Here is a 12,700-nt window from a genome sequence, read left to right on the forward strand (position 1 = left end):
ACATTAATTATTGATTAATCAATTTGTGGAAGAGGAATACATGCCACCAACCTTATCATTTCCATTATTTGAAAACCAATTATTGGTTCATCAGTTGGATGCTTATCTTTTTGTAAATATAAAATTATTAAGATGTATTTAAAACCTTACTTAGTAATTGGGTTTTAGGTTTGTAGTCTTCATTCAATGAGTTTTACTGAATTAAATGATATTAAAGTATCACAATTAGAAATATTTATGGATTGAGTCGAACCCATTTAAAGTATATATGTAGATTTTTTAAGCTCGAGCCCAACCCGACCCGAAAAATGAGCCTCTCTTTTTATTTAAGCCTGACCCAGTTTTAAAAAGATAAACTTAGGCCTAACCCAGCCAGTATATTTAATTTTTTTATTAGTTTTTATTTAAAAAATATTATGCACTAAAAACGTTAAAATAAAAGTTTTCTAACACATTAAAAATATATTAAAATATTTATTATATTAAAAGACACAAATAAATATAATTAATATTTTACTATATTAAATATAATTTTTATATTTTTGTACTTTGGGTTGGATTATTTAGTTTGGTAATTTTTTTCAGATTTTAGATAATGAATTTAATTGTTATTGAATTAATAATTTAATATAAATATAAATATAATTATATATAATTAATATAATATTTTTATAACATATATATATTCAGATCGGGCCAGACTTGAGCAAAAAGAATATTACCCAAAACTCATCCATATAGAAAACGAGCATTAAATTTGATAAAAATTACGTTTATGATTTTTTTTTAATTTTCAGTAAAAACATAATATTAAATTCAAGAATATTTTAAAATGATTAATAAATAGTTTTTAATCAGTGGTTATAAACACCTGTTAAATGGACCCACATATATAGTTGAGATAAGATTCCTTCCTTTATTTTATTTTGTTCAATGATAAAAAAGATATTTCAAATTTAAAACCAACTCTTTCATAATAATAATAACAATAATAATAATAATAATATATTTTACATAAAATAAATAGAAAAATTTTGGAGAGGATTTAAATTATATATTTTTGTGAAAATAAAAATATAATTTTATCATTTTAATAATTCATATCTTTATAGTTTTAAAAAATTAAATAAAATTTTTATTATTTTAAATAATTAAGTAGAATTTTATCATTACTAATTTAAAAATTTTATTAATTATACAAAGTCTAAATGAAAAAGGATTTTTGTTTTAGGATCTCAGGCAGTGCCAGTTTCCTTTTAACCGATTTTATTTATCAAATTGTAATTAAAAGAAACTTTGAAAATATATGCGGCTCCCAATTGAGCGATTAACAATTTCATTTCATTAAATAGAAAAAAGGAAGTGATTATTTAATTTTGATTTGAAATTGAACATTCAAGTCTGACCGTTGATTTCATCGGTTGTTTTCTCCGTGATCGTCGTGATGGAAGTCCGGCCAAATCAAGCGGTGGACAATTCATCAACCTCACCTCAACAGCATCGGCGCCGTGCAGCTGCCGCTGCATCTAAACAACCAGTTTCCGCTACCAACGCCGTTGATACCACTTCCGTTACTCAAAGGTAACGTAAAACACCAACTTTTTTTTCTTAATTCTCACTTTTTTCCCACTGTTTCCGCGGAAATTTGACGAAGAAAAAGAAAAAGAAATCTTTTTAATTCTCACTTTTTTTTTTGCCGTTGTTTCTTGGAAATGAAATCAAATCTTTTCCTTGTTGGTTCTTTTTTTCCTTTCTTTAATTTTTTTATCTGTTTCCGTTTTCTGGGGAAAATTTATTTCTCTTTGGATTTTGGCTCTAGCTTGACATTTAATTCAGTGAAGGAGTGCTTTAACTCCTTTTCCTTTTTTTTTTTAATTTAATTTAGTTTCATAGGGTTTATAAAACGTTCCGAGTTCTTCTTACCATGGTTTATTTTTTTCTTGGAATTTCTATATTATTTAATATTTTTCAGGTATTTTTTTGGCTCATAAAATTATGGACAGGATAAGAAAATGATTAAGAAATTTATTCTATCTGTTGTTGTGAAATTTAAGGATTGTTTTTATTAATATGGGTTTATTACAATGATATTTTTGCAGGCTCCAAAAGGAACTAATGGCTCTCATGGTATGTGAATCTTTTCCACTGTTTTGTTTCTGAAATTTCATTTATTTATTTGTTGTTTCAATTGAATTACATGTTGATTTGAATCGTCTTTTCTAGTTTCATTGAATGGTGTATTATGGTGGAAGCAAGGCTTGCTAGATTTTTATTTATGGTGATTGTTTGTTTATCAACATTGTTATTGAACCTTGGTTGAGTGTCTATAATGACCAGGTTTCAAGTGTCCCCGGGCGTCCCTGCATGTATCGGGTTTTGGTTGTCACCCTTATGTATGCTTATGTCAATAGTATTATCCTTTTTGGGAACCTATAGGTCTCTTAAAGTTTTGTCATCCAACGGTGCATCTTCCTTGGTTCGAATCAAGGACCTCTCCCTTAAGAGTCTTTTTACCTGCATGAGTATCAATCGAGCTAATGTCCAAAACCCAGTCTTTACAGTGTTGCTAATGGAAATAGTTTTTTATGGGTTTTATATACAAGGAACAAGGCTCCTAGTTTTAAAGAATAGCAGCTTCATTGTTATTTCGTGGCATTGGTTCTTTTTACTTTCTCCTGATTGGAGATTAGGGATAGGATGGAAAATTTTGTTAATCTAAGGGCTATGCAACAAAGTAGGAAAGTAGTTTTGAATCTTTGGTATTTGATTATCAAATCTTCCATCCTCGCTCCTTTCCATCCTTCATACCCAGCAAAGCTTAGGAGTTTCGTGTATGCTTAAGTGTAATGCACTTGTCTCGTAGATGTCTAGAAAATAAATTGGTCTAACTTGAAATATAGATTTTAATGTGACACTAGATAATTCCATCCTTCATACCCAGCAAAGCTTAGGAGTTTCGTGTATGCTTAAGTGTAATGCACTTGTCTCGTAGATGTCTAGAAAATAAATTGGTCTAACTTGAAATATAGATTTTAATGTGACACTAGATAAGGGTTAGACATTTAGGTTAAAAAAAGTTGATAGACTTGAATGCATGCCGATGTGCACCCTAGCACACACATCCACATTTATGTGAAGTTACATATATAACAAGCCTGCAACTGTGTTCAGTTTACTTTGAGAAAAGAAAAGAAATGCAGTCAAACGACTTAATTGAGTAACAGATCAAACTTCAAGTTGGTAGCATGGGAGAAACTCCTATGGAGGAAAAACTCTTTAGAACACTCTTCATTCAACATCCGATTTTGTCTTTTGCTGCAGATGAGCAGTGGAGATCTCGGAGTGTCCGCATTTCCTGAAGGTGAAAGCATTTTTACATGGATTGGGACGATCAAGGGTGGAGAGGGAACTATGTACGAGGGTTTATCGTACAAACTTTCCTTGCGTTTCCCGTTGGACTACCCTTTCAAGCCTCCTCAAGTAAAGTTTGAGACAATGTGCTTTCATCCTAATGTCGATCAGTTCGGCAATATTTGCCTTGACATTCTTCAGGTATCAATTCGCTTGGTATATAGCTTCTAATAGAACTATTTGCTTTTGAAGATTATAATGATGGGATTTAAAAAAAGGAGAATCTTCAATCCATTTTGTTCTAATTGTGGTTGCACCAAGTAGAATTCTCTGATGTTATAGATTGAATAGAGCTACCCTTACGCTTCTGACACAATTTTCTAAGTTTTTCAATGTACTTAGAAGAAACAAGCGAATAGCTATATCAGTATGTATGTTAGACATAGGGGTACCGGACACGGATACATCAAAAAAAGAAGAGTCGAAACAACTTAGCTTGAGGGTACTAAGATGGTTGATGTGAGAATTCTTCCTGTTAATTGTCAAGTGGATTCTATATTGGCTCAAGTTTTCAGTTTTATTCAAGTACCTGTATTTGACAACTGAAACCGACACCTACCTAAACATTGATATGAGGATATGATCTTCCAAAATCCTCCAAATACATGGAAAAACTTAAGAAAAATTAAACATGCTCTTGTTGGAACGCACCTGTACCGTTACTCACATTTGAGTTCAAGTGACATAGACCAAATTCGCTAGAAGTTTCCCTTTCGTGGATTGATACCTCTTCTAATTGCATTCGTGCATACCTGTGTAGTAGAATTATAGTTATAGTTTCGTATTACCTTTTTTTTCACAATACTCAAAACTCTTCACTTTTATCATTACAGGATAAATGGTCATCTGCTTATGATTGTAGAACCATTCTTTTGTCAGTTCAAAGTCTCCTAGGAGGTTTGCTTGTTTTTCCCTATGTATTTGATCTACGAAACAAATTACTCTTAGTCCAACCTAATTCTTAACAATTTTCTTACATGCAGAGCCGAATCCGGAGAGCCCTCTCAACACCTATGCTGCGGCACTGTGGAACAATAAGGAAGGTAAAGTTTCAAAACCATAATATGCTCTCTGATTTTTCTTTTTAAATGTTTAAGGCCAAAAAAAAGGAGGTTTACAGAAGTAAAACCCATTTCGATGTTTTTTCCCTGGTTTAAATGCTGCATCCGCACCTTTGTTTAGCGTTCTTTACTTTGTGGCCGAAGCATATACCTAAGTCAGACTTAGGTGTGACTGTTAAGTTTTTCCATGTGTTTGGAAGATCTTGGGAAGTCATATATCTATATTCATGTCAGAATAAGTTTTGGGCGCAGGTATTTTAAGAAAAATAAAAGTGAAAATAACGCAGTGAAGCATAATTAAGAACTGGGATAGAACCAGTCATAAGATTTTATTGCTTCTCAATTCCCTCAGTGACTGAACTTACGTCTTTCTAACATTTCTCCATCTAACATGCGCTAAGATATTTCTGAGGTAACCAACCAATGTTGTGGGAATCTCAAAGTGCCTTGTTTTTTTTCCTTTTAAAATGTCAGTGGAGGTAATTTATGTTATTCGAACTCAATTGTGACTATTGGAAATGGTATGTCTTTAACATGGATAGAATTTGATTTTATGTAGAGGCTTTTTGCTTGTATTTGAGAGTTATATCTTCATATTTCATATCCGCTGGATGTGTCGGATTTCAGTGTCCAACGAATGAGAAGTCTGAACAACATAGCGATGAACAACTTTTGCAATGCTGTGAAAGTAAACCGAATTGATAACAAATTCACCATGATATATTTTTTCCAGATTACAGAAAAATGGTCCAAGAACAGTATTTTGGTGGAAAAACATTAGAGAGCTGATTGGCAGAATGGGGGTTGGTGGGATGCCATTTTGTGAAAGAATTTCTTGATGGAACTTACGAAGAAATATCAAAGGTACATATATAATTTGATACGCAAGAAATACTGAGAATTTGTATGAATTTGTTTGTGATTACAAAATAAGTGTCTTCAAAATGTTGGTATTTTCTTTGGGGGGGGGACTCAATTGAAATTGGGAATTCATATTCTTGTTTTGATTCAAATTGTACATCAATAAAATCTTTGTGGAGTTTAATCAATCGAAATTTTGATGTGTTGAGTCACACCACGGTATGAGGCAATAATATACATTAAAAAAAATGTAAATGTAAATGTGAATATGAATATTATTATTTTTGTTATTGCTAAAATTAAATTTATGATAATTTATAAAAAGAATTATCTTGAATATATTATTTTAAATTTTAAAAAAAATTGATTGAGGAGTGGACAAATACTACTACCTCCATTAAATACATGATTTAAAATTTATTTTTTTAAGGATTCATTTCAATTTCTTTTTAAATTTTGTTAAAAAGTTTGTGGAAATTGATAGAATAATAATCCTATCGAATATGGTTTTTAATTTTTTGGTTTATTTATGTCACATATCTTTGTAGTGGATTAACGAAAATTTTAAGGTAATGATAAATTCGAGCAACTATTTTAGTTAAAGTGTCTAAATTGAATGATTATGTTTTGAATATGTATGCATTAAAAGAAAGAGGGAAAAATGAAGGAAAGATGATCAAAGTAAAGGAAAGCTTTGAATCGAAAAGAAAAAGGTTAAGTTCAAGTGAAGAGAATAGGTCAAGTTAGTTTATTTTAATTTGAACATTTGAGTATTTAAATTTTAATATGAAATAATTAAATAAGATATAGTTAAAATTATTGAACATGTATATTGAATTTAGTAGTGAATATATAATTAAAGGTATATAAAGTGATAATTTAGCGATCAGTGAATTTCTGTAAAACTAAGGATTAAATTATAAAGAGTGAAAAGTTATATATTTGTTATTCGTTGATAAGTGAATAGATGAAGCATAGTGAAATTACTATAGAGAGGACTAAATTGTAAAAAGTGTAAAATTTGATATGTGAAATAAATATTGTGATTAAAGGTTCAAATGTAGTTAAAAAGTGATATTAAAGTGTTATAAAAGTAAATATTGAATTTTCATGAATTTAGGAATTAAATTGTAAAATGTTGAAAAAATACTAAGTGTGACAAAATAGTGATGTAAATATTTAAGTGAAGTGTTTTATGAAAGCAAATTATTATATGAAAGCGAAGTAAAATCTAAAGTGTAAAATATTGTAAATATGCGTTATGTTAATGTTCATGTGAATTAATGTATGAAGTGAAGATGCAATGCCTGTGGTTATGTAATTCAAAGAGAATAAGTAATGTGATGCAAAGTGGCATATGTGATATGTCAAGTATGTTATATGAAAGTGAATGTGTGAAATGAAAATAATATGTATATACTTATGTAATTTAAAATGAACGAATAAAATGTTATGAGAATAAATGTCTTAATGAGCTCAGAGGATATACGATATGTGATAATGAAATGATTTTGGAGTTGAGAGGGGTTGGGGGTTCGAATGGGAATCGAGCTGGTGTTGTGGGGTTCAGAGGGGATTAAGAGAGGAGAAATGGGTTATGTGATGTGTTTACTGGAGTTCTCGTGTTCTTTTTCTAGAATTCCCATAATCAGAGTTCCATTATAGGTCGGGAGTTCGTGTTTGACCTGAATCTTTGCAATGTATTGAAATTATTGAACTCCTCTTAGATTCATTAAGAACTGCAAAAGTGATATGTGAAAGTAAAAGTGCATGTGTATGTGTAATAAATAATATGTGAAAGTAAAGATAAAAGTGAACATATGAATTAAGTGTTAGATGATATCTGTGAATTAAGAGAAATTTTTTATATGTGAATGTGAAAGTTAATCAATGATAATATACTTTAACGTGAAAACTATAAATTATGAAGTTAATTTAAATAGTTTTATGTTTTGAAAAATGAATTAAAAGTAGTATATAAGTGAAAGAAAGTGTATGAATAGATGTTATTAAAATTTATTTAAATTGTATATATATAAAAATGGTGAGATTAAATTCAGTTGAGTACTTACTCAGCTATTTACGTAGTTTAACGCGCTTATTTAAACGCATAAGTGAAAGAAAATAAATTGAAGGTATATGAACTACTTTATGAGAATCGTTACTTCAACTTGGATCATCTCATTAATCCAAGCTACAAGCCCAAGTTCTTTTTGGTATATATATAAATATAAATATATATATATATTGGATTTCATAGATGACATGTACTTAAGTTTGGTAGTGTAAATATGAACTATAAATGCTTAACAAAAATGTTATAAAGTAAATGAATGAATGTGATTTCAAAAGATGATTATGTGCTTAAATGTAATATCTCTCGCTCGGATCTATTATCAGATTGGGTGAGAAGTGTTGCATATCTTTCTTACCGTAAAACAAGCATCTATACTTGTATATTAAAGTAAGGTTCAAAGGATTTTCCCCAGCATATGGCACACACCCACCATGCTTTTTTATTTTTACATTTTATAAAAGTGATTACTTTTCAGTTTTAGTCCTTCTAATAAGCTTAAATTGAAGATTTAATCCTTATACTTTAATTTCTAACATAATTTGGTCTCTACATTTTTATAATGTAATTAATATGTTTAAATAGTTAACATCTTCAACTTTTCAATTAAAATGTTTTGTGGTTATATATAATTTGAAAGTAGATTTATAAATCCAAAAAGTAGAAAGTGGAAGAATTTGTTATAATTACGAAGAATGATTTAGGTTAATTTTTAACTTATAATTTAAAAGAGATGAACAATATGGAGAGTTAATTATTGGTGAGTTTGATATTTATTTGTAATAAATCTATTAATAACAAATATTTCCGAAGAGAAAATATATTTCTTTTGATTAACTTTATTTAGCATTGAAGTAATATTTTAAAGGACCAAAAATATGGATTTAGATTGAAGAAGACCTTAGCATTAGATCCATTGTCCAAATGTGTAAATATATATATTCAAGGAATAATAAAAATAAATAAATAAAATTCAAAACAATGATGCCATGTTGATGCAATACAAGTATTTGATTTATTTCTCTGAGGTTTTAAACATGATTAAATCAACCAACTTTGAAGCTGATATTGAGTTGTTCAAATAAACTCAACAGTTCATGAGATTCCAATATACAATTTTGAATGATTAAAGCCACGCTGACTATTGTTTTTTTCTTTTTTTCCAACTATCTGTATCCACAACATTCATATTTAAATATAATCTTCTAAATACATGAAGAAAAAACTTCAATATATATATATATAGGTCTAACCTGAACGTGGGATAGTAAGGACATTTAACAACATGACTTATCCAGGGAAAAATGACCTAATATGAAGAAAATGCAATCAAATTAGTCAAAATTTGAATTTTACAAGCAATCCCCAAGTAAGACAATTAAATTTGAGAATGAATTTTCCCTCTGTTTTAATGTAATGCTAGCATTTCTTCCCATTTTTACTCTATAATATACAAATATATATTTTATGTAATGCAGAAAACACAAGAAAAGGGGTCAAAAATGAAAAATGAAAAATGAAAAATGAAAAGCAATTTGTATACTATGAGAATCACAGTCCACAGAAGAACACACACACACACACACACACATATATATATAAAACAAAACTGTCAAGCAGAGTTCCAGAAGAAAGTTACTTCTCAAGAGATTGTATAACCTCTGTGGTCATCGACGATGAATGGTAGCATTTCTGAGAGATCAAACATTATCAGATTCATCTATCTGTGGTTCTTCTGAATTCTTTCCTGCAGCCAACCTCTCAGCTGCCAATCTCTCCTCCAGTGCTCTAGCCCCTCTTTCTCTGTAAGGTCACACGGGTAACAAACCGATTTGTCAATCATAAAAATGCCATTGTTTTATAGCAAAAAAGGATAATGATTACTATCTTAACCTGATATCTTATGCAATCGATATTTCATAAAAAAAAAAAAAAAACTCAACCAGATTGCTTTGTTGCTATCATAACTACAATAAAGGTCTGAGAGGAAACTGAGCAACTAGGTTACTTGGACTTGTTGGACATGGTATGTTTAGTTTCTTTCTAAATTGTTTCATGTATTTTGAAGGCTATATTCATGTCCAGGTAACGTATGAGTGCCAGACAGGGCACCTCAACAAAAATGCAGTGGTTTTGGCTTAATATCGTCATTACTGAGGTCAAGTGGGTTTAAAAAAAAAAACCCAGCTAATATGGTGCTTTTCTACAGGGTTGAATTTGAGCCTTTTGTCTTCAAGCTTGTCTTGACTTTTAACCTAGAATTGGCTTCCCTCATATTTGTTCCTAAATTATCCTACTTCAATTAGTAGAAGCCCGAGTTTAGTCTATGCAGTTGAAGGCTTAAAGTAATGCATTCTTTCGTATTTTAAGATTTCAGTAAACAATATCTTTTCGCTAATAACACTTCCAACTCTTGCATTAAATAGTTTTGCCACACTATAATGGACCAGGGTTCAACTACTTTTCAACATAACAAAAGAGCACACATTCATGATAAGAGTTTCTTTTCAAACACATGGTGTCTTGATTGCATACTAAAATTAATTAGATAGTCCATTACAATAGAGATAACAACCCTTCAATAATCCAATGAGTATGGCAGAATTAAAATGAAAAGAAAAAAAAGTACCTTCTCCGCGATGCCTCAATGGGGTCAGAACCAATTAATGGTGCACCTCCCACGGTATAACCCTGAGCATTGGTGGAAGCTTCAGATTTTCCACAAAGCATCCGATGAAACATTGATGCGATGGGATCAATGATTGGCCTATAACAAATCACAGGGCCACACTTGAGAGAGAGATATTAAATAAACTTCTCATTTTATTTCATAAGCTAAAAAGAAAGCCATATAATACCTGAGAAATTCAGGGAAGAATGTAGAGAATGCAAAATCTTCACTCGGATCTCCCCTATGCTTTGCTTCGGGTTTTCTCTGGAAGTATCTGAGGTAAATCCAGCCCATATAAGCTCCGAATATCAAGGTTGGAAGATATGTTGCCGAATCTGGAGTGAAAAAACTTATGGCAATCGAAATCAACAGCATAAGTGATGGCAGCCACTGCATGGCATAGGAAGCATCAAACAGAGGGCATGGGGTCAAATACCCAGTTAGAAAAGTTTATCACTGAACCCAATCAAATGGAACTTGCAATATAAAGTTTTACCTTTGCTTTTATTTTCAGCAAAGACAGTTCTTGGTCAGGTACAATTTGTTTGATGCCAACCAAGAAGCCCGCCAGCACCCCATGGAAGCCGGAAAGAGGCATGTAACTAGCAAAAAAAACAAAAGAGAATAAGCACTCCGATTCTTCATTTTCAAGGAGCCTCCAAATATAAGGAAAATTTGAAACTAAAAGTAAATATAACCATATTGAACACATACTCATGCCCGGCACTTGCAATAGTGTCTAAATAACAAGATGCATAGAAGTTGAGAATATGATGACAACGAAATTAGGCTTAGAGATAGATAAGCCAATTCCCACAAATCAGTCAAAGAAGACGGAAAAGTATGGTTCAATTTTGACATTTATTCTCTTTCACCTCTCAAACATTTGATTGAGAAGAATGGTGGAAAAAAGAATGAGCACAAGAGAAAAGGGCCTTAGGAGACATAGTAACTTAGAATAAATGCTTCTTAAACACATAGGGGGATCGTAGCACTCACAGGTAATTTTCTTCCCTCGTTATGTAGTACAAGGCGATAGCAGTAGTGAAAACACAGACAGAAGTTAGAAAGTTAACTATGAAGATGAACTTCAAGAACTCCTTAGAACCCCATATAGGCTCAAGCAACTTCCCCATGAAAAGAAGACCAATAACACTCACAACCACCTGCAGAAATCAGTGCTCAATAGTATAACTATATTGAAAACAAAAAAGAAATGGAAGATTGGGAAAATAAATAGTAGTATAAAAGATGGCCATACCCCATGTAATGATTGTTCAATATAACCAGCTGTTATGAGGTTCCAACCAAAAGGGATTGTCCTGTAAAATAAGTTAAAAGTAGAAGAAAAACAACTGAGTCATTGTTCGGACATGAGTTCGCACATAAGAGCATCCAAATATATGAAAAAACTACATGCATCAGACCCATATTGAGATCTAACATTGTCGCCCAAATCCGAATAACATAAGTAAAAAAGCATAGGCATTTCACTTAACTAGAAAAAGAAACCCATCAAAAGATGACTATCCAAGTTAAAGAAAAATGCTAACATTATCCCAAAATCGAGATCTAAACATTCAAACAGAAAAATCTGAAGTCAGTTCATCAAGTATGTCGAAACATTAGCCGTTAATCAAAGCTAGAATCAACCCTTCATTACATAAACACCCCCCAAAAATTCTACTGCTATGGTTTCTTCGATTTTGTTTAATTAGCAACGAATTCTACAGAATCCTATTTGGGTAATTCACTAAAACGGCAACCAAAACCAAAACTAATCACGACCCAAGTTTCTAAAACGAAATTGGATAAAATTAACATCAAAGAAATGAAAAATAAAGTGAAATGGGAAAAAGAACCTGGCCGGAATAAGAGCAAGGTAAATAACAGAAGAAGGGAGAAGCCGAACAACAATGTGGCCACCGATTAGTATCACCGTTAGTCCCTTGCATAGCTTTGTAAATCCACTGAATATTCCACTCCCCTGTAAATTCAACAAATTTAAAATAAAACAAAAACTAAGAATTTTGCAAAAAAATAATTTTTAAAATGGAAATTTATACAAGATAAGATTACCGGGGAGCTCATGGTGGAGCTACTGAATTGAGGCAGTTGATATTTTTCCCGGTGAACGGCGGGATCTTGTTTTTTCTTTTGTTCAATCAGTGAACGGCGGATGGATCAAGGTGAAAATGGAAGTAATTATTTTCTTCCGGGTTCTTTAATTGATATAATTTTTGAGTTTTTAACCCTTCAGAACCGAGTTGACTCGAGGCTTTAAGTTTTAACCATTGATAAATCCTAATCATATATAAAATAAAAATATATGTTAGGAAAAAGGTGAAAATAAACCCAAACATAATAATTTTTTTTAAAATTTTATAAAAATATTTGACATTCCAATACTTTTAGAATTGGTCCAACGGTCAAATCGGTTAAGTTATCAATTCGTCAGTTAAATTATTTCGATCAATTCGATTAAATAAATCATTAAAAAATTTAAAAAAAATCAGTAAATCAAATCGATATTTCAATTGGTTCCAGATTCAACTGGTCCAATCGACCGATCCAATTCAAACATCATTGGACTTTTTTGTTTTATTTAATGATTTTAGTTGT

The 12,700-nt window shown here is 31.0% G+C and overlaps 2 protein-coding genes across 3 annotated transcripts; one reads left to right on the forward strand and one right to left on the reverse strand.

The window, feature by feature from the left end:
- Window positions 1–933: 933 nt before the first annotated feature.
- LOC107937604 (probable ubiquitin-conjugating enzyme E2 C) lies at window positions 934–5,521 on the forward strand. Its single transcript, XM_016870521.2, has 6 exons — window positions 934–1,581; window positions 2,100–2,127; window positions 3,322–3,552; window positions 4,245–4,308; window positions 4,395–4,454; window positions 5,206–5,521. Exons 1-6 carry the CDS (start codon window positions 1,445–1,447, stop codon window positions 5,259–5,261), a joined length of 576 nt encoding a protein of 191 aa, XP_016726010.1. The 5' UTR covers window positions 934–1,444; the 3' UTR covers window positions 5,262–5,521.
- Window positions 5,522–8,399: 2,878 nt separating this feature from the next.
- LOC107937603 (rhomboid-like protein 19) lies at window positions 8,400–12,371 on the reverse strand. Of its 2 annotated transcripts, XM_016870520.2 has the most exons (9): window positions 12,158–12,357; window positions 11,941–12,065; window positions 11,340–11,400; window positions 11,078–11,244; window positions 10,575–10,680; window positions 10,266–10,468; window positions 10,037–10,174; window positions 9,067–9,210; window positions 8,400–8,716 (listed from the first exon to the last, which is right to left on the reverse strand). In XM_016870520.2, the coding sequence occupies exons 1-8, from the start codon at window positions 12,167–12,169 to the stop codon at window positions 9,108–9,110; spliced, it is 915 nt and encodes a 304-aa protein (XP_016726009.1). In that variant the 5' UTR covers window positions 12,170–12,357; the 3' UTR covers window positions 8,400–8,716; window positions 9,067–9,107. The 2 variants fall into 2 exon arrangements, with proteins under 2 accessions (XP_016726009.1, XP_016726008.1); XM_016870519.2 differs by lacking the exon at window positions 8,400–8,716 and having other exon boundaries at window positions 8,925–9,210; window positions 12,158–12,371.
- Between the last annotated feature and the right edge of the window lie 329 nt (window positions 12,372–12,700).

The sequence above is a fragment of the Gossypium hirsutum genome, chromosome D04, assembly GCF_007990345.1.
Source record: "Gossypium hirsutum isolate 1008001.06 chromosome D04, Gossypium_hirsutum_v2.1, whole genome shotgun sequence".
NCBI lineage: Eukaryota > Viridiplantae > Streptophyta > Magnoliopsida > Malvales > Malvaceae > Gossypium > Gossypium hirsutum.

Excerpts from the sequence above, each read along its gene's own strand:
- LOC107937604 (XM_016870521.2), top strand. The coding sequence starts at position 1,445 with ATGGAAGTCCGGCCAAATCAAGCGGTGGACAATTCATCAACCTCACCT. Across the intron at positions 2,128-3,321 it reads AGGAACTAATGGCTCTCATG|ATGAGCAGTGGAGATCTCGG; the intron begins GTATGTGAATCT and ends CTTTTGCTGCAG. Across the intron at positions 3,553-4,244 it reads TTTGCCTTGACATTCTTCAG|GATAAATGGTCATCTGCTTA; the intron begins GTATCAATTCGC and ends TTATCATTACAG.
- LOC107937603 (XM_016870520.2), bottom strand. Across the intron at positions 11,245-11,339 it reads TTGAACAATCATTACATGGG|GTGGTTGTGAGTGTTATTGG; the intron begins GTATGGCCATCT and ends TGATTTCTGCAG. Across the intron at positions 9,211-10,036 it reads ATTGAGGCATCGCGGAGAAG|AGAAAGAGGGGCTAGAGCAC; the intron begins GTACTTTTTTTT and ends GTGACCTTACAG.